The 22631-nt window shown below is 39.9% G+C and overlaps 1 protein-coding gene across 1 annotated transcript in view; it reads right to left on the bottom strand.

Moving 5' to 3' along the window:
* Positions 1 to 22631, bottom strand: part of ofcc1 (orofacial cleft 1 candidate 1) — a 134513-nt gene that overhangs the window by 87684 nt on the left and 24198 nt on the right. Inside the window, exons 6-15 of the mRNA XM_053342337.1 lie at positions 22478 to 22561; positions 20158 to 20382; positions 19775 to 19872; positions 18261 to 18347; positions 17830 to 17906; positions 16382 to 16517; positions 11990 to 12232; positions 8333 to 8481; positions 7988 to 8102; positions 6191 to 6500 (exon numbers count right to left, since the gene is read on the bottom strand). Coding sequence (XP_053198312.1) covers positions 6191 to 6500; positions 7988 to 8102; positions 8333 to 8481; positions 11990 to 12232; positions 16382 to 16517; positions 17830 to 17906; positions 18261 to 18347; positions 19775 to 19872; positions 20158 to 20382; positions 22478 to 22561 — 1524 coding nt within the window. The remainder of the gene's footprint in view (positions 1 to 6190; positions 6501 to 7987; positions 8103 to 8332; positions 8482 to 11989; positions 12233 to 16381; positions 16518 to 17829; positions 17907 to 18260; positions 18348 to 19774; positions 19873 to 20157; positions 20383 to 22477; positions 22562 to 22631) is intronic.

The following is a 22631-nucleotide window of genomic DNA, read 5'->3' as shown; positions in this document are numbered from 1 at the left end:
TCTGAGGCAGGTATTGTAGTGAAGATGTTTTGGTGTACTATCTGGAGACTTGAAAAGGCAACAAAGGCTGATACACAGAGAGAAGTAGGAGTGTTAACTTCTGGAGCTCCCACTGCACAGTCATCTCTGTCTCCCACAATCTCAGAGCTGAACCGTGCCAGCCTCAACACTCTAATGTATGCAATTAGAAATGATGAAAAATCGGAAAAGAAATTAAATTTGGTTGTAATACATTTTGCCATTCTTCTCTTCTTTGGAAAATTACTTTTGAAGTGTTTTTCATCCTCACCCTCTTTTTTCTTTTCTCTTGCTATCTGTCTCACTCTTTTTTTTTTTTTTTTTTTTTTGCTGTAATTTAAATTGTAAGCCGCCAGATGTGTGTCTCATGCTTGAAGAGTCGGAGATCTGCATTATTTAGCATATTAACATTCACAGAATTTAAAAAAGGGTTCCTGCATTGCCTGGAGGTTGTAATTAAGTAAACCTTAGCTTGATACATGTAAAAATCTCACTATGTGAAACTTTTCTCCCCCCCGTGGAACCCGTCACATCTATATAATACATATGGAAACCTTTGCAATGATATCATTTTTCTCTTGCTGCCGGATTAAATATATCAGTAATAATAACTTAAATATAGGCGACACATCAGAAATACTTGACAGATATAAACTATTAATCATTAAAAAAAAGAAATACTTGACAGCTAATGTGTTCATAAATGGCAAGAAGTCTCTGCTCACTGCTATTTTTAAGGGAGTCTGAAATCAGATTTCATCCCAACACAGATGTAGTTTTTAATTACCACTGCACTGCTGGTAAACATTTGGAGTGCCTACAGTTACGAGGTAATAAGGTTATATTTGTTCTCTTCAGAATGAAATATCTTATTTCTACACTTTGCTGTCATTACATAACTGTAAAGGCAATTTTGTGTCAGCAATAAGATATTCAGATTCAAATATCCGTCAAGTATCTTGTAAACACTGAGGTAAAAATATCTGAATACATTGACGAAGTGACAAGATATTTTTTGTCATTATTGATAGTTTTGCTAAAAAAATAAAAAATAAAAAATAAAGAAAAATGACACGTGAAGCACTGCCATTAAGTAATTCTCTTATTACGACAAAGATGTAAAAGCAGTCAGAAAGTGACAGGGAGATTCATCAAGGCAACAAGTCAGACCTTTGTGTCAAATATACAAAATGGAAAATATTAGAACTTGGTACATTTTACATTTTATTGTATTAATCCAAAAAAGAGGAAACAGACCATAATGTACTTCTAACTTTAAAAAAATCCAAAATCAAGCATTTCTAATTCTAGTACTACTGAATTGTTTAAATAGTTTATTTACTAAAACCGCACTTATGCAAATTGAATTTCAGCAAAGTATTTGTAAGTGTAAATACTTTATTTGTATGTGTGTGTTGCTGTACAGACAGACTGAGACAGAGCAAAGCAGGCCATGGCCAGCTGCTTTTAATGTACAAACTCACATACACTCACACACACACAAACACACACACTCTCTCACACAAACACACACACACACACACACACACACATACACATACACATACACATACACATACACACCTCAAACTTCTATTAGAAACAACAACAGCAACTGTGGACTCAGAGGCTTGGACCACCACAGATTAGGACGCTTTTTGAGACTGCACACACACACTCATTACACAAGGCCCCACTTGCTAATGCGCAGACGCTGTGGAACCAGAATGAGCGCGGAGGCAGCATCGACAGCTTCGACAGCTTCGACAGCTAAGGGCTACGTCCGTGAACTCAGAGCGCTGGAGCTGCCACAACTCCAGCCTCTCCGGGCACTCAAGGCCAACAACAAACTCCTTGTTATCCCTTGCGCTCTGAGCTGTGTTAAGACCAGCACACACACACACATACACACATACACGCACTCACACACACATAAGCATGCTCATCATGTGCATACACTGCGTTGACGCACCCACACACATAGAAAGGCATACAAACAAAAACATTAATATGCAGACACTTGCATACATGCACAAACATTTTCCAGGGTAGAAATACAAATGAGTATACCTCACAACCGCATAACTCAACACACCTCTTTTCTTGCTTACACACAAAAACAGACCAAGGAAAGAGAAAAGCCTGAGGGCCTTAACACTGTCGAGACCCCATCAGTGTGTTACCGGTGAGATGCAACCAGGCTGAGATGGCGGTTCTTGCTCACCTAGGCCCCTAATTGCCTGATGACTGGTCCAAAGTTACAGAGGGATCGAAGGTCAGTGACTCACGGATTACCCCTGAGTCCATGTCAAGATCTCGTGTTAAGGTTGCTATGATACTGTAAGGATTTTGTTTTTTCTTCACACATAAAAGTGTATGTTCTTTCTTTGTCTAATTTATTGGCTTTTAATGACAAAAACAGATTCATATTGAAATGTACATATTTGTATACCATTTTAAGACTTTTTAACTCCCAACGGTGAACTCTGTCGCTCTTGAAAGTCAAATTAGTCTTTATCTTTTTCACCAATTCACATATATGGTGCACTTGTCTTATCACACAGGAATTGTGAATTTTCTGTGCATTCAGAAGCATGAAACTGTTTGCTTTGGGTGTATTTGTCCCGTACACTCTTTGTTTGTCCTCCATGTGTAGTCCGTTAGGCTTCTTAAGTACCACACCCTATAAATGCGTTTACATATGTATCCCTGCAACAGACTATGACATTAAAAAGATTGAATCAATGTATTTGGAAATCTGGACATTGTTGAATTTATCGGGGGAAGAAATGTGGAGTGGGACTGATTGAGAGGGTGTGTTACATTGCGGTTTGAAACTCTGATGACTGGAACCGGCCTGGAGGGGAGCACATCCTGAAAGTGCAGGGCAGTGCTCCAAAGAAGACATTAGATGAGGAATCCTCGAAATCACCATCCATGCTCAAGGGGATGGATGTTACGATGCATTTGTAAGAAAAATAAATAAAAATATAAAAAGGCAGAGAAATGAAGCAGTGATACAGTTATGGCAGAAGCATCTGTGTGCTCATAGTGATCCACTAAAGGCGATCATGAAACAAGATGTTAATCTAATTAGTCATTTGGGTTCAAACAAACCCAATGTAACTGGATCATTCAGTTAATGTGAAAGGTCACTTAACCCAGTGTGCCTCTAGCTAATCTCCATGTTAAAAAGCCAAATACAGTTCATTATGCTTGGACAAGTCAACTGAGGTAATGTAGAGTTATTATCATCCAAATTAATCTGAAACGCAAAAAACATCAATGCAAACACAACTGCATTTACAGTAATCTTCACATTTCTTGATCAAAACTTGTCAGAGTTTGTCAGAGAGGATGTCAGGTTTTTGTTCTGTAGTAGACACCTCACTGCGCACTGTGATTTTTCTACGGGGATTAATTAACTTAAGGCCTCAGGAATACAAACTTCCAGTCTCACTGTCAAGCTCTGCTGTGTGTACGTTATCGCAATGACAAGAGGTCTCCATATACTTGTCCTGATTCTGAGACAAATGGGTAATGAGGAAAATGCTGGCGTCACACGCACAGAGAAAGCGATCTCCACACAACCACACATCAGAAACAGGGAGGCATGAAATGGAAAGGAAATGTCTGAAACCCCCAGACTTGACAGAGGACTGCAGAACGGGGGATAATTTGTTCCTCTTTTCCTCGCTGAATTGGATTTCCATTTTTGGCTAGGTTAAAGTTGTCCATCCAATCACTCCCTTCAACCTTGACGTAATCTCCCCATCTGAATGCCATAATTCGCTCCAGAGGTAATGCAACATGAACAGATCTGTATGCAAATGAGGCGCAAACGTCAGGTCGGCTTAGGGAGCGGCGTGGATGAGGTGTTGTGCAGGACACCTTTTGATCCGTTGTTTCACTTACGGATCGGGTTCACTTCCCAAGCAACCTCCTCACCTGGCTGCGAGTATGTGTGTGCACTATTTCTGTGTGTGAGCCTGAGTATGCAGCCATGTGTGTTGAAGAGACCTGGTACCTCTTGCCTTGTGTGGCAGAACATAAATCTCCCATAGTGAGTGCCTCCCTCTCTCTCCCTCTCTCTCTCTCTCTCTCTCTCTCTCTCTCCCTCTCTCTCTCTGGAAAGGCAGTCAGTTCGTTGGGGACACTTCCCTTGTGGGCGTTAGGATCTCTGTGGGGGGTCACAGGTCAGCCAGCGGAGGAAGCGACAAGCTGTGAAATGTAAAAGACCAATTTCTTCCACATGTTTCAGTGCTGGGAGAACACTGCCAAGCTGTCAGCCGGCATCACGTTTAAAATGGGCCAGGGTGCTACCCAGCAGACCTGTCACAACTCATTTGTAATTAAAAAGCCTGTGTGATGTTTAAAGCAGAGCACCCCAGAAACTTTTGAGGACTGTTAAATAAAGATGAGCTGTGCGTGCAAAAAAAAAAGGAAAGGAAAAAAAAAAGAGGGGATGTATTAATAACAAAGAAGCTAGCCAGTCGCCTTTGTAGTAGATCAATACCAAATGAGCCTGTATTTGATTCCTGGCAATGACCAGGATGTTGAATGACTTGAAACAAGGAGGGTAACAAGAATAGTATGTTTTTAAAACAAGGAAGTGGATTCTTATTACTATTAACAGAATTCATTAGCCACCTCTAGATGTGGTTGCATTTGTGATATGACCTTAGTCAGCACAGACTACCAGATAAGCAGCGCACCTAATACAGATAATCAGAAAAGTTCATTTACTGTATCGGATATACTCCTCACACCTATTTGAGATCATATTAGAGATATAACCTATCCCAGCATGCATTGGAGGAAAAAAAAAAAGCAAAAGCAAAGGAGCACCAGTCCTCATACAGAAACATAATCATATCCACACCTGGAAATGTAAGTCTCAAATCAACCTGACCTGTATGTCTTCGAACTGTGAGAGGAAACCGGAGCACCCGAAGGAAAACCGCATAAACATGAGGGGAACATGCACACTCCACACAGAAAGGCTCTTCTTACTGTGAAGCAACAACACTAACCACAGAGCCACTGTTCTGTGTCCTGTTGCCTCGGCAAAAAAAGATGATGTGAAATAAAGATTACATTTGAAGCTTCAGTATTAATCACGAGGCCAACCGCAGCTTACAGGTCAACAGCAGCAGACATCTCACTGGACTGCAGAGAAACAGTCTCAGACCAAAACTGCCGTATTTAACGTTACAACTCAGTAATTAGAGGGTAGACATCTCTAATTCTCCATGTGCTGTCTAGCAATGAACTGTTATCAAGGTAGAACAAAAAAAAGAATTTTCTTTATTGTAGTATCATATTGAATGACAAAATCATGGAAAACATTTGTGTCTGCCAAGTCAAAAGGCTTTTTTTTTGTTAAGACTAGTTCAGCACTAAAGACATTAAATAGCACTGCATTGTGTGGATGTAAAGGACAGTGAGGCTCCCAATACTTCACAAAGATACAGTTTGAACATCTGCCAGGCAAAAAAATAAAGTCTATTCAACACTGTTCTTCTGCACAAACATTTTTCTCATAAACTCCAATTACTGTACATGTTTGTTGAATTGAAAACTGGTGAGTTTAAACATGGCTGCCAGACATACCACTGACTATTTACAGAAATTTCCTTAAATAGCTTGATCACATAAACAGTTTTATGTGTGGCTGCTAATCTATTTCAGCTCCATCATAAAAAGAAAATGGGAAACAATAAAATATAAATGTTATCATTTAATTTAAAAAGGTGTCATTTTATCCGTTTAGATGATTGTAACATTTACCCAGCGCTATGTCATCACACTTAAAAGGCTTTGTTGACTTATTTAAGAATGTTTATTTTATCAAAAAGCTTTATTTGAATGAGTTACAAGCCTATCAGCCGGGTTTATCATTGATGTGGTTGTTGCTCCAATATTTACCTGAAGCAACATTAATGCTACAGTATCTATTCTGCATATAATCTAAACCAGTTTGTTTGATTTAACTTCTGTCTGTCAAGCTTTGCCCACTATCTACCCAACCCTGCCCTCAAGCACATTCACCTCAGCGGAAAAGGGCTGGAAGTGAGGCCTGCCATTCTTCCCATCCCAATGCTGGCTGACATTAGGGTGACATTTTCTCCCCACTGTGGCATAGTCGGGGGTTTTAACATTGGACCCCTACCTGGCAAAGATGAGGAAGAGCAAGCAGAATCAGCCGACAGGTGGAGAGGAGACCCCTGGTGAGAATGTACCACAGCTGGCTCTCCTGCTCTGCTGCTGGGGCCCACATGAGTTTCATGTTGGGGGTACAGCTGGGACTGGGGATGCATGGCCTGTGGACGGAGCTGGGACTGTGATGGGGACTGGGGCTGGTGTGGCAGTTGCTCGTGATGGACCTCAGGTTGGGGCATGACTGGAGGGTTTGAAAGGGGTATTGATAGGGTGACGGAGCGCTCCGGCACCCCAGACTTTCCATGCGGGAGTCTCTTTACCTGAGACACAACAAACAAGAAGAAAGCAGTCTGTTTCTGTGCAATCCAATCGCTAGAATAAAATGTTGGCATTGTACATTTCTGCAAACCATGGAGGCGTTTTGATTACATTAAAAGCTTTTTGTGTGTCATTAAATGCAGCATTAAATGACTACTACTGGTTGAAAAATATGTTTTATGGTGTGACAGTGTTGTGGTTATGGTCTGCTTAGGGTTAGACACAAAAAAACACTTGATTAGGGTTAGGAAAAGATTATGGTCTGGGTTATTTAAACCAAAAACTGGTTTTGTCACCAGAAAAAACAGCTGCAAAAGTCCCAACATCTTACCAAAACTATGAGGTTTTATTGCCAGAAAAACGGCTGCAAAAGTCCTGACACCTTTGAAACAGGAAGTGAGCAGTGCTTTTGAACAGTGGTCTCTGCTGTTTTGATGATTTTGCAAGTTTCTGCCAAGCAGCCTTTAGCCAACCACCCAATACGTCTTTTCCTAACATGGAAGTCAGCTCATATAGATGTCATCTTAACTACATCACTGTCCCTATGATATCTATTGTAAAAATGTTGATATGCTACATAATAAACATATTGAAACATATAGTTTCAAACTATCTGTGGTTTGCAGAAATGTACAATGCCAACATTTTATTCTGGTGACTGGGTTGCTCTGTGTGTTCGAGGTCTACACATGGGTTCAGTGAACATTAATATAACCTCTTCATGTTAATGCCATCAGCAGTTATGCTCATATTGTTCCATTGCATCACCATTGTTTGTGGGAAAACAGCATGTGTGTGCAATTACATTACAGGTGTTTGTGATCAAACTACAGAAATGGCCAACTATTAGTATTTGTCACAGTGTGCCATGCTGACATAAAATAATTCAATAAAGGCCATAATTGTAATTAGTATGAATATTGTACATCCTATTGTGCTATTCATCTGCAAAGATTTGCACAAATATGGCAATTTACATCCCTTCAGGAATCAAAGCAACCGTAGACAACGGTAATGATAATGTACTAATACAAACAACATGTCATAGTCAAAGGGACAAATAAAGAGACAAACCCAAGACAGAAGGCTTTGTTCTGCCTTTTAATTCAATTAAGATGTTTACTAATCTAATCAATGCATCAGCTCCAATGCATCAAGTATTGTTGGGTAAAGATGTGGTTCTTGTTTGCTCTCTGGGGCCAATTTCCAATTTCTCTGTAAAAGCTTTTTATCATGAAAAATCCAAACCCCTATCTACCCAGAGCCACAATCCTGCCTCCCACATGATAGGTGAGGTTCAGAGTGAAAAAAAGATGCACACAAACAAGCACATGCACACACATGCACACAGTTTAATATTCAGACCTAGTCAAAAGCAACAACTTAAATTGCATGCAATTACAAGTATAGAATGCAAAAAACAACAGATAGGAATCTTCAAAAGAAACGTGCATGAACATGTTTCCTAATCAGACACACAAACACACACCTGAAAGTACAAGTTGCACAGCCAGTGGTCTAGATCAGAGGAGATGAGGGCTTCAATTTTTTTAAACTGGTCCAGTTGTGAGTTGGGTTCTCCCCTGGTCAGTGGGGTTTTGTACCTGAGTCAGTGACAGATAACCAGTAATAGTAACCATACAACCAGATGCATGATAGTGACAGTGTTCATGAACAGTCAGTTTAACATGTTAAGATACATTTCTCCAAACTTAAAGTATGTGATGTGATGATTTTGCTGGGAATGATTGTGGATAAGGGACCTGAAATACTGGTGTGTACTGCTCAAAGTACAAACTCCTTCAGGTGCAACTCTGATCTACCATTGACCTACCTGCCCTGGATAAGACCGAGGCTTGGGCCACAAACAGGAAATGCCCCCCAAGCCAGTACGGTGCTAATGTGACTACTCTCTCCTGGTAGCGCAATCAGTTGGAAGACCAGGACCATGGAGGGGACAACCTCACAGGCTGCAGGCAAGATCTGCAGACACAAAGCAAGGCACAAAGTCTTTCGCAATTCAACTCAGGTGAACATGCGTGCCTGGAGGCACATACACTAACGTATGCACAAATATGCAGACAAATAAACACTAAATATACAGAGCTACTTGAGTAACCAAGAAGCCAATGACAACAGACACCGAAGGTAAAAAACAGGAAAGGAGCCCCCAGGGAGCCACTTTATCAACATCCTATACTTGAATCCTCCTTAAAATTACGTTCCTTCTTAACTGCCATTCTTACCTGTCCAAATTAGCAAACTGCCTAAAAGTTGATGTTGGAATGATAAAGACTGTCAGCATTAATGATAAATACTGTCAGCATTAATGATAAAAACTGTTAGCATTAAACAAGGGTGGAGGAGTTGATGTTGCCGTTGTAAGTGTATGAGCTGACGGTTACTATGCAGTGAGGCCAACCATCAATCAAACTGATGAACTTGCATAAGGCAAAAAGTGTTAGTGGTTAGCAGTCAATGGCAAACATACATTCTTATTTACTCAGAGAACGGTGGGTTTGCTTAAAAAAAATGAACTGACAGTGAGGTGCGTGCCACTTCATCAGTCACTGGGTGGAAATATTTTATCCCTTTATTAGTTGTAATGGAAAACGCAGAGGACTTGTTTTAAGACATAAATCATGTGTATCCCTCCCACCCCCCTGTTAATCTACTTTTGGTATGCACCTGTGAAATGATGGGTAGTAGTGTCTGACTCAGGACACAAATTTATGGCATAATATCACGGATTATGGATATTGAGGATATTTCATATTATTCATTTACTGTAAGAAATATGACCTGCATAAATAGTAATTTGTGTGTGCATGTGTGAGTGCATGTGTGTAGTGCCTGCATGTAGACATGTGTGCTTATTAGCATATATGTGTATGCAGGAAGTGCTGTGTTACTGTGTGGTTTCTGAGACTACATCATGTGCTTCAGTGTTTTCCTGCTTTCCATGGCTTCTTAAACCATTACAAATATCATGTTTCAGACAAAAAAAGAGAAAAAAACCATATTCCATTGTGCTCAATGCTTTTTCAATGACCAAAACATACTATATGACAAAATATTAAAAAGGGGAAAAAACTGATTAAAATCAAGAGATCCCACAATGTACTTTCTAGAACCTTTCATTATTTTGTCTCCTTCCTTCTTCTCTTTTTAATATTAAAATATACAATCTCATGCATCTTCCCGTTTGGTGAAAAACTGAACAAAGACCGTGGGTCTGACTCTTCTCAAGGGCTCCCACTTGCCAGCATATCCAAGACATCTCCGACTGAACTGCACTGTTTCAGTCTAAATCCCTACCCAGACACACAAAGCAAATGGTGAATGAAAAAAGAAGGAAAAAAATGAGGGAGAGAGAGGGAGGAAAGTAAAATAAGCTCCTGGCTTCCTCCTACCATCACTAATTCCTCATTTCCTCTTAGAAGGCACTGCAAGCACTCCTGAAATCGCACGCTATCGTGTGGGCAAGAGGAGAGAGAAAACATCCAAGCCAATCCTGATAGTCTCAGACAAATCTGATCAGCGGTTCCACCACTATCAATGAGGACAACAACAACAGGTTTGTCAATAAAGCACAGCCGAGGTTTTGGGGAGGAGAGGAGGGAGGAAGAGTGACATGAGGCATTTACCATGCCGTACTTAAACCTTTTTTTACCTCTGAATCAGATCCCAGGTCTGCATTCAATTTATGCCAGCTTTTACCCCGTCCTTTATGCTTGATGGGAGCCGGAGACAATATTATCAGGATGCTAGAGCTCAGTGAATACGCCCACCAGCACATTGACAGTGTCCACATGTGCTAAATGCTCCAGCTAAGGCCTTTAGAGTTGCCATCAGAACACTGAAGAAGCCCTTTCTGAGCCTGCACAAAACTCTATGGGATCAGGAGGGACACTGGATTTAGTGGCTTCTGTTTTAAGGTTTCTCTTGTGTTTTCTTTTTGTACTGTGCACACATCATCAATGAGTAAACATAAACAAAGATTTTTTTAATCCACTGGTCAATATCGACCATCCAAAATGAGCATGTGGGTTTTAAGATTAGTGCAGCTTCTATAGAGGATGTTTTCCTTCATATCAAGAGGTTTAGGAAAGTGGTTGTGAAATGCATGGATTTCATCTAATGTAATCTGCTGTGTTGTTTCACCAAAAAAACGACCAAATTTGAAAACATGTTTAGTCTTTCATTCAGCATTGGAAATGGGGGTTGGGATTTTTTATACTCTTCCAAAAATATTACCCTTTAGTCAATTCTGTATAACTTTTCTATTTCTTCTTTTTGCCCCCCGATGCAGCTCAACTATGTTACAGATGCTCAGAGACAAGTACAAAAGACACTAAATTTTTCACTGCATTTGTACTTCATTTTCATTCCAATAAAACATTACTTCCTTATATAAATGAATAATTGATCTTGGGTTTGATTTACATGCATGGATTAAATGTCATGTTTGAAAAGTTGTTGTTTTATTCATATGGAGATCCCCAGAGAAAAACCTAGAGGCTGCGTGTGGCATATTTTCATATTCTGTCTTTTACAGTAATATAACTTCTCATAACCCTTTCAATCTAGAGACTGCTCTGTCTTCCCCTGCAACTGAAGAAACCAAGGGAAACGGAAAAAGGATAAGGAATTAGGAAATACTGTGACAAAAAATGAAAACTAAACATGCAGTGGTAGGTTCTGTCATATTAGCACGGCATGTTTTATTGTCTGCTTTGATCTGAGAGGACTGTTTGTTTTTAGGATCACATCTTACTGAAATTTTCCATTGCATTTCACATCAAAGGCGTCAGTGAAAGTGAGTGTGTTTGAATTCAGAGTCTACCACTGTCAGAATTGCTCTCAGATGAGAGATATGTTTTATATTTATTCCACTTTTTGTCATCATACACATATTTGGAAGAAGAAAAAAAAAAGAAATATTCAAAGCAGCTTCCAAAAAGCATAATTTTAAATAAAGGGGTCTTAAAGAATGAACAAAACCCTATCTGATTCTCTTCTTCCCATGTTGATTAAAAACACATTAGTGTCAATAAAGGCAAATGTCACAAGTACCTTCAAATTCAGATCTCTCTGTTCCTGTTTCAATTCTGCTGCCTTAATTGCGAATGTCAATGCTGACTGCAAACCAAACATTTGGAATTCATGGACTCCAAATATTTGTTTGTCAGAATTACCTCATCTATGTTTCACCGAACTCCAATATTTAAACAAAACTAGAAACATACTGAAGTAATGACTCATTCATTTATATTTATCTTTCAAGTAACCCATCTGCATTTAACTAAAAAACAAGGCATTTCTGATGTCTTGTGGACTGTGTTTTTGAAAATGCTTTAAGATACTGAAGCATTCCTAACCAAAATTAGAAACAACTTCTATTTGTTGCTGAATACTTATCATCACCATTCATGATTTAGAATGTAGAATGATCCGCTTGCTGTTACCATCCCCTCAAAAACACCCTCACCATGAACAGGTGCTGGTTGATGTGCAGGTCAGTATCGTAGAAGCGTCCCCGATGTTCGACCGGGTCAGTGGACACTGTCCATTGTTGCTGCTCTTTCTTACTGCACCAGGCCAGGGCTGGACCCCCCAGGCTGCTGTGAAGGGCCATACTGACAGTGTAGAGGCCCCTGGGAAGCTTGTCTCTGGTGGCCCGTAGACAACATATATGTACCTCCACAGGCTGAGGGGTTGTGCTCTGGTTCATCTGCAAAACACACAGAGCAAAGTATTTAATGTGATAGCAGTATTTTATAGTAGCTCTAGTATTTCTATGATTATGGACAGTTAAACTAATGAGATGGCACACTTGTCATCTCACTACATGGAACTGATGAATGATATTAACACAATACTAATAATTAATTCATAATCCTACATCACATCCTTTGATGCATTCCTTATCTCCATGTTTACCATTAGTGAGAGCTAGAAGTGCAAACTGTATATTCTAAACCTACCGTACAGTGTTGCCATGTTTTTAAATACTGTATATGTAATTCTTTTATGTGCAAAGTTAAAACCCAGATTTTCTATACATACTAAACCTCAGAGAAATATAGATGTTCAATTGTTTTACAGCACAACTGAAAGATAGGGTAAAGACAGTTCATATGGAGGAGACACTACATTTCAATTTGGCTACAGCCAACAGTGGTATCAAGAGGGAGTGGCATTAACTTAAAAACAACTTTTCACCAATAACTTATTTTATACTTATTTTGACTGTAAGTATTTGTTTTTCAGTATAGGTGTAGACATTTTTTCATTTCTTATCTACTGTATCTTCTTAATGCTGCTAATTATATAACGTCAACTATAACATCACACACCTGTTAAAGTAACAAATAGTTCTCCTGCCTTTAAAACAAACAATTTGTTGACAATGTGAGGCTACCATACAGTCGTAAATACTGTCAACAGTATTTGGTCATCACTGTCCGTAAAGCACATTGTAAATACTGGTACAGGTTTAGAACTATCAAAAAAACATCTCTCTGTGTTCATTTATTTTAGCATAGCAAAGTCTCGTGTGTGCTTTATTTTGGAAGGGCAGATTTATTGTACCGTGTATAAATGTAAGAAAGACCATGACACAGGTTGCATATAATTTAGTATTGAAGCAAATGAGAAATATCATGATTTTGCTGTATGATGGATAAAAAAGTTGAATATAAAATTAAAATGTATCCCTGATGATACAGCATGACACAGCAAGGTAGATAAAACATTTTGACAACCTCTAAATAATCCAATTCTACCCAGAAAATGTGTATCTGATTTGACAGTTCTCCACCTTTTGGGAAGTCATATTTACTAACTTCAGGTATCTCTACTGAACAAGAGGGGTGTGTTTGCCCAGTGAAGCAGTCATTTGCATAAGAGATGCCCAGTGCAGCTGCGGGCTTCCATCTACTGATCTCCATTCAACCATTTAGGGGTTAAGTGCCTTGCTCAAGGGCACAGCGGTTTGGTTATTGAGTGATATTTATTTCCCACTGGCCAGACTGACAATTCAGATGAAGGTTTCAAAACAACCCTCTGGTGTAACAAACTCATCCCACTAACCTTCAGGCTACATCATCCCACTTGTTGTTTATTTGTTTGTTTTTGGTGACATGTGCCTTTTTTTAGGGCTTAAGATGAGTAATAGGGTAAGCTGGCTAGACAGTTTTGTTTTTTTAATGAAACATAATAAGAGAACAATATAAATACATATTTAGTCTTTTGTCCCCCGTGGCATCTGTTGAACAGCTCTGAATGAAAAGTCAATTTGGCTTAAACAGAGACGCCTCGCCGTCACCATTCATGTGTATTTAAATAGCGATGCTGGTCGCCCTGTTGATTGGCTAGTTCAACAATCTGTCTGTCCCACACTTTGGTACAGACACAAGAATCGGACGGACAGTTGTGACCAAAGTATTGGCATTAAATCTGACGTGTATTTATCATCCACAGGAGATGATTCCTGATATTTTTGTCAAGCCCTTCAATCTTACCCCATCCTTTTTCGATCCTGTGGACACTGTAAAATTGTAGCCATTTATTTTTCTCTGATTATCTAAGTTGCATCTCTTAATGCCCATTTATTTTATGTTCTCATAGTTACACTGTGTTCACCCCCTAAGGCAAATTTTGAGTGTTTGGCAATTAAAGCCCTCAATTCCGATCGATGACATAGTAGCACTCAGGGGCTATATGTGCTCACACGCACACGCTCATGCATTGTCTGCACTGTGTGTTTTATAGTGTATTGGAGCACAGTTTTGTCACAAAACAACCGGAGACTGTTCCTTCCCTTTTTCCAGGCACACACCACACACACATTCACCTAGCAGCAGCTGGCGGTGCCCATTGCTCTGCCAGTCTGTGAGGGGGGAAGGTGTGTGCTGAGCCCTGCAGTAATGCCCCTCAATCTCCTCACTGTGAGCATCTTTGCATACCAAAACAACAAAAACAATTTAGGCAGAAGTGAAATTAGTATAATTGGTGGCAAAGCGGTTTAGCCCACACATCTCACATTTGGGAGGAGGTGATGGAGGCCTCCAAACCCCCACACTGGAAAGAGATGCATGCATGAAGACTGGAAAGGAAGAGGAGGATGAGGAGAAAAAGCAAAGGAGAAAAAAAAGCAAAGAAATACAAAATAATAACATCACACCGGTGTCCAATTTGCACTATGTATGTGTTTAAGAGGTATTGTTATTATCTGGCCCACATGCTTGCACAGGCATCGTAAGAGCCAGTCAAGACAGCAAGGCGAAGGTAAAAGGTGAAGTGAGCCAATTTTCCATATCAGAGGTGGTTTGTTTGCCCCAAGCCTGAGTTGTGCCTAAAGTGCCATAACATTACAGCACTCCTACAGATGAGATCAAAGGCTCTAGCGAGGGATCCTCCGTGGTTTTGCTGGCAAGCGGCCGTCCTTTCGCTGAAATATCTTTTCAGGGCTTTCCACACATTGACTGATCACACAAAATGCACTCTTAATAGAGACAGGAAATGCCACATACAAAAACTTCCTTTCTTTCTAAGTATGGGCTAATATTCAGAGATTAAGCTTTCTCGTTAATTATTTTCATTTTAATTAGTAAATCTTAATTAACAATGAACATTTACCCTTAAAAATTTTTGGCTTCGGAATGAAGGAGGGGGGTGAAGAAAGGAGAGAATAAATATGACAATCTTTTTGGGACCTCCGGGCAGGATTACTGATGCAGGCTGCCTTAGTTATTAAACACATTCTAAATTAAATGCCTCCATGAATTTTGCACAGAAATATATTTTCATAGTTTTGCATGCCAAATGTGACATTTTATATTTCAGATTCATCTCGCTGCAGTAATTTTAGGGAAATGTCATATAAACAAAGATTTTGTCATTTACCAAAGGAAATTACTATGCGTGGCAGGTTTGGCCATTGCTTTCTCTCTCTCTCTCTCTCTCTCTCTCTCTCTCTCTCTCTCTCTCTGTTTCTCTCCTTCCCTCTCCCTCTTTTGCCCCCTATTCTGCCTGTGCCGGTTGTTTCAAGTCAGCAAGCCATAAAAAATCTTTATCTCAGTGAAACACAGCAATTTGGGAGATAATCGAATGGTGACTGGGGGGCACAAACGCCAGTCTGAGGAATTATACCACAATCTCCCCTGCATTTACAACCTTCCTCAAAGCCAGTTGTCACCCTGGAAGGAAAGCCCCCGACTGAAGATTCATTACATCTTTAAGCCAGCACGGTGGCATGGCAGCCTCATCCCCAGATGCAACACAACAGCACACTCCTCCCACAGCTGGTGATGCTACCGCTAAAGCTGCAGCTTCCGTCTCCCTTTCCCACTTGGTTCTCTTTTTCATCTCCAAAGACTCCTTTTTCCTCCTACTTAGATTCCTAAAACCACAGACTCCATCTGCACAAAGCAGGAAAACATTCTTTATATACTGTATAAAAACAATGTGGCTGCATAGTTAGCATACTGTATGGGGAAGCCTTTTGCTCAGTGTTGTATAGTGCCTGTGCATGGATGTGTGTGTGTGTAGGCATGTGCACATTTACTACCCACTGGTGTAATGAAAGAAGTGGAAGAATTTGAAAAACTAGAAAAAAAGGGACATCATTTTTCTCATTCTTTGACAGGTCCTATTCATCACAGGATTTCACATAATTACATCATTTGACTGTTTTTGAACAACCATTTGCGCCTTTTATTTATTTATTCTTTTTTTTTTTGGCGATTGGTAAATACTTCAGGATCAATATCTTCTCCTGAGACACAACCCTCATAGAGATTAAGGGGTATATCACTTCCTGTTTGCGTGTTTCTGTTTTTTTTCTCAGTCCACAGTCACAGTGGAAAACAGATCTTACCTGCCGTAGGGGCTGTGATGCCGAAAAGGAGGATTCTGGGAGCTCTGTCATCTGGCCGTATTCGGCCGTAGCTTCCTCTTGGCCTTCCCCCAGCGCTCTGACTGACGGGCTTTCAAGGGTTCCTCTACTACGTGCACTAACACACACACACACACACGTACATTAAACACACAGACACAAGAAGCTAACCCTGTTAACAGCCACCTGCATTTTGGATTCTCTGTTGTTCCACTCTGTAGCCAACAGCAGCTCAATCTAATAACACCACAACAAAACACTTTCCACCGGGTCCCTCTCTCTCTTTCTATTTCTTTCTCTCTCTCTCTCTCTCTCTCTCTCTCTCTCTCTCTCTCTCACACACACACTCTGTTTCTCTCTCTCTCTCTCTCTCTCTCTCACACACTCTCTCTCTCTCTCTCCCTTTCTCAGCCTTTCAATCTTATCAGTGGTAATGTAATAAGCGGTTGCTTCGCTCTGTCTCCTCGCCACCTCTCTTAATTCCTCAAAATAAAGCAATATCACAGGGGCCCTGGCCTGCCTGTGACTGGGGATAAGATGCTTGTAAAAGGAAGGATAATTCAGCAAATAAATGCTCAGCATCAAAGGCAGGCACTGGGTCTTTCTTTCCTTTCTCTCCCTCCTCTCTGTTCGCCTATCAAAAGTATTACATGTGCTTTCATCAGTTCACAACAAGGCACAATGTGCTTCCTAATGCAATTACTCGACCTCCATTAAATCAGAAACAGTGGAAACAAATGAATTACACATTTGTTACAAAAACCACAACTCAGCTCCGTGTCTCTCCTCTTTATTTTTTTTTTCTTTTATAGGCATAGGCAGAGAAAAAGTGAAATCATTTCTCATTCAATTTCAGGCAGATGTAGCCCTAGGTGATGCATAGAAAGTCTCCCATGTCTAATAGCCACCCACCATTGATATCAGAAGGAATTTACAGGGTTCAAGGCTGTCGAGAGGAGGTCATCTCGCTAAACTCCGAACCACATTCATCTGACAGGGCTGGTGTCCGACTACCACCCACCCATAAAACAACCAAACACAAGAGAAGATACTGATGTGTACAGTAGTTTCTTGATTCTATCATGTCAGCCAGCATGGTAGTCCATAATTACTAAAAACTTAAACATGCTAAGCTGATTCCCCGCTGGGCTCTCGGTATGAGATGTGATGTGTGATCTCTGACTTAAGTGGATGGACCAAGAATTGATGCGCCTTCCAGCCCAATGACATGGACAGATTTCTGTGGCCTGGAGCCATACTACCCACAATGCAATGCCCGCCGACAGGAGAAGCCATGCAGAGGACATATAAATTACATGCCTTCTCGGATGTCAGTGGGAATACAAATGCTTTTCACACAATTAATGATTACAGTCATGTGACATCAATTGTACATATGGGAGAGAAATATGAAAATGGGTTGGACTTACCACTGAAGCAGTGTGTTCAGCCTGGGTTGTGGTGCCTCTCTCACTGCCTCATCACAGTCTCTTTGTGAATGGGGCTCCTTTGAAATATTAAAGTAGATATGTTAACAACCATAGTCATCATTTACGTGATCAACTAACTGAAAGTTCATTCAATTTAAACAACCTTGTTTTAAATTGTAATGTAAGATATTAATTCATGTGTGACTTCAATAACACATTTTAAAGCTGAACACTTAAACATTAACAATTTGGTGCTTATATGTTATGAACAAATGTAATGAATACAAATGTGATTGGATGAATGTTTTCAGCTTGTTTAATAACCTATAAGCATTACATAGCACCAAAGTTAATGTCTTGAGGGCAGATATACCTATACCCTAACTAAAAAAGTAACACATACAGTACATATGCAGTACATGGGTCTTTACCACAGCATTCCGAGTGAAGAAGGCCATTAGTCTCTTCTTTCTCTTTGCCCACTCATCCTTCTTCAGCGGTCCCTTCTGAGCAGCTTGCTGAAATTATGTGTAAATACACATGCACACTTTCTTTGAGTGCAGCTTTATGAAACAGTGCGGTACACCATAATGGCAGAATTAAGCACAAGGAGCAACTGTAATGCAATCTGCAGGCAATCGATACCGAGCCAGACCCTAAAGACATGTAGCGTTTGATGAGTATTTCTGCCGGTTTTACATTCAGTCAGCACATTCACACTCCCCATTCAGACACATTGACACTGCTAAGTGACAGCGTCTCGCCCTGTAGAGGCTTTGTGCAGCAGAATAGAGAAAGAAGAAAAACACCATTATTTTTAAAATAGATGTGAAATCTCTGGTGGATAATGTGCTTTCAATGGGAGGTGGGTGTGGAAACAGTAGGAGAGCGCATACATATTATACAGAATAAGATAACACTGATCCCAATACTGATACAGTACACAGTAGATGCTACTGATTATCCAGTAAGAGAGGATGAGTCAACTGTTGCTGTGGCTTCCAAGTGATGGTGAGACATTGTTGAACCATTTTTCCCCAATTACATTTACTCTCTATTCACATAATTTGATACTCCTACTCTCTTTTCAAGTGAGATTACGACTAAAAATACAGTGGATCGAAGTTCTGCATTTTGTCTACATACAGTATGCGTTAATGTTTGGGTTTCTTTGCAATCTAGATTTCCTAACACAATGGAAACCCCTATGTTCACTCCCATTTCTTTTCTGACTGATGGAGTACAAACACTTGTTTGGTAAGAAGCTTCAGATCTTAATGCTAGTTCACAAAATCCCTCCTCCCCACAAAAACACACACAACACAGTTGGAAAATAAAAAGTAGTCACGCTCTATTTTTCCTGAAAAGGAAAATAAGATGGTTAAAGAACCAAGAAAATTCTGTTTCTGTCAGAAACAAATATGCATGATAATGCACAGCAAAGTTCAAAGACAGAACAAAACTGTCTCCACAAATAAATTAATTGTGTGAGGATATCATATGTAGCAAAGATTATACAGTTGAAATCCACTCTCTCATTCTGAGCTAAGGATGAATGGGTTATCTAACCTCTGAAATATCTTGAATGCATGTTCTACAAAGAGCTATTTTATTTGAATGCATTCAGAGATTCAGACCATAAACACTGAGAATGAATTGCAGAACTTTCAAAAAGGTAGCAGAGGAGAAAAAAGGTTAGGGACAAAAACTAGAGCAAAGAAGCAAGTATGAAAAAAGAGAAAGAAACTTAGTAAGCTGAGTATGTAAGACACACACATATGTACACACACAGGCATGTGAACAGACAAAAACAGATGAATATACACGCACGCATGCACACACTATGTCCATTAGCCAAAGCCACTGATACACACTATAATGGACATGGCTGATGTGCTGGTGAATATGGGATGATGACACAGATATTCCTCTTTGTAGCCCTGACCTGCTGCAGTGAAAGGCTGCCAAGCGTGATCATGTCAGGTCGCACACACTCCCTCAGCTGCTGGGCGTAGTGGGGGATCACCTCCTCAGCTGTCTTCACTGCAGGACATAATAATGTATAAGAAAATAATAAATATAAATTCTCCTAGTTTTTTTAAAATCTGAATTGTTGTCCAATAAAAACTTTCAGTGGAAACCATTTACTTTTTCTTTGAAATTGAAAAACGTTTTATTGATTGATGAATGATTGAAATAAGAACTATACCATACAATATAATCAAATATACATATAAATATACTACACTATGCCATACTATACTATACAATACTATACTATACTACATAAGAAGTCAAATATGAAAACGAATAAAAGGATATCATTACTTTTTACAGTGCTCTCTTTGCCCATTACCATCCTCCCTGCTTCCAGTCCAGCTTCTCCTCCAAGCCCAGCATTAGCCGCAGTCTGGGCTTTGGCAATGTTATGGGCCTGGGAGGGCCTGGAGCCTGAGGCATCACCACCACCATGGAGCAGCAGTCGCCGCTGAAGCACCGGATCACCCGCCTTCACCTCTAACACCTCCTCATCCCTGGAGGCTAGCAGCGTACCTGGAGAGATACGCATCAGTGGGCATGCACAGACACACACAGAGAAACACACATACACACACATGAATCTGCACACATAAACATTGGAACCTGCATACACATACTGATGGATGCGCATACTTACCACATCCAGACGCACGGTCACAGAAAAGTGTATGCATTTATAGACATTAATGCAGGTGGACAATAAAGTCTAAGATTGTAATTTACACAAACACTCATATGAACATACATGAACAAATATGGATCTTATGATGAAATACATAAGGCCAGAATGATGTTGTAAAACTGAGTATAGATATCTAATCTGTTTCTATGCATAGAATCGAAGGAGGGCGGATGTCTTTTTGCCTGTTGCTGTCTTATACTACTTTTTCAAGTGACTGTGGCTTTAAGCTAATATTACATTAAACTTGTTTTTAATTGTCTTCACACTGATATTTTCTACATGAAAGTTCTTATGGTTGTATTCATCATTTACCACACACAACCCAACAGTTGTTTAGTTTTTAGTCAGCAAGACAGAATTCTTTACAGAAGCATCATTTACTGTGTCTTTTCAATTTTTCTGCACTGCCTCGTTGGTAGAAAGCACAAGGAATTCTTTAAGCATCCGTGTATTCAACGTGTGCAGTCCAATATGTGTAACAGCCAAAGCTGCTATCACTGGTTAATGCTCTTCACATAGAAGCTGATATCAATGCATAGCGCCTTACAGAAAAACTAGAATGAATAGAATGCCAGTTCTGTGGTCTTTCATCTTCAAGCCAAAGCAATAGAATTTATTGAGATAAAAAGAAAGAACTAAAGATCTTAGGCAGAAAGCAGGGATTTGTCCAGGAATTTGCTCAGAAAAAAATGTCTACAGTACTGGCCACTGTCCATTTCATTAATACTTCATGCTCTTTCTTGTGAAATGTGTATGGTGCTTTGTGGCGGGCTGTAAAAGCTAAGACAAAGGCCCGAGAAGCAGTCACAAAATGTCAGGATCAGTACTGACATACAATGATCTGGTTCTGCAGCTGCAAAGACGACTTGCGGCCTACACCGGTGGGAGGCATCCATACAACAACATAAGGTGATTGTCTTGAAGTCTTTTGTAGCTTGGTGAAGTGCTAACTGGCAGTGATCGCAGTTGGACTCCAACAGTACTGAAGTACGAGCTCTCTCTCTCTCTCTACCTCTCTCTCTCTTTCCTTCACTGTCTCTCAGCCTATTGCATGGAAGAAGTGCTAATCCAAGATCCTCTTTACTTTTACTGTGGGATTTCATGAACATTCCAAGACAATGGATGGTGCTGCTAATCTCGGTGGTACAGCTAAATCCAAGACAATGGCAAATAATATGAGCCGGCTAAATTCTACCGTGTTGAAGCGGGCCTAAACCCATCACTTGTGCACTGGAATTACAAGGGAGATGTGCGTCATGTCAACAGGATCTGGTGCGACTGTCTTCACCCAGAACAATGCTAAGCTTAAACCACCTCAATGTTGCCTGGTTTGCTACATATTTAAATGAAACTGTGCTAATGAGAGAAGGCACGCCTACTGTGAAACAATAGCTGTGCTTGGAAAGCACTCACTACTGGTGAGGGTCCATTCCTAGACATATTCTTTGTTCTGTGTTGTATTCTATCAATGTTAGTGGAGAATGTAGCTTCTTATTTCTGTCAAGGTTGCATATAAATGCACTGTTTTTACCTTTTCCTAAAGATACCTAAGAACCTAAAAGACTAGTACATCACAGTGGTTCTAATGTAAAAGCAGCACATTAACCTACAGTTTAACACCTTAAACTGCTTCATATCAAACAAAGAATGTTCATGTATTTCTGAAAAAGAAAAAGAAAAAACTCAGTACCATGTCAATTGAATAATGATCACAAGGCAAAATTAGTTCTTGTTCCTAAATTAATTAATATTCTTACCTACTTCTAATTTTCACATCTTAATGATTCTACAATAAAGCTATGTGATGTCAAAGTGAGGTAATTGTTAGAAATTAAAGTACAGTTTGTATTTTGCAATTTAGTTTTGGGTCCACCAACCTACTCCTTTCAAATGATCACAATAAATAAGTAATGTGGGGATACATACCAGGTATGTCTATGAAGGTATCTTCATCATCCAGCAATGCAGCCATTCTTTGATACAGCCTGTTTTCATCTGCATTCAATATCGCTACAAGTCAAAACAATTATAAAATGAGTATACCTTCAAAGGTGCTAGAAAATTACATGCATTTATGTGA

Source organism: Scomber japonicus, chromosome 21 (genome assembly GCF_027409825.1).
Source record: "Scomber japonicus isolate fScoJap1 chromosome 21, fScoJap1.pri, whole genome shotgun sequence".
NCBI classification, from domain to species: domain Eukaryota; kingdom Metazoa; phylum Chordata; class Actinopteri; order Scombriformes; family Scombridae; genus Scomber; species Scomber japonicus.
Note: the sequence above shows the minus strand (reverse complement) of the source record. Positions and strands in the feature narration are given on the sequence as shown.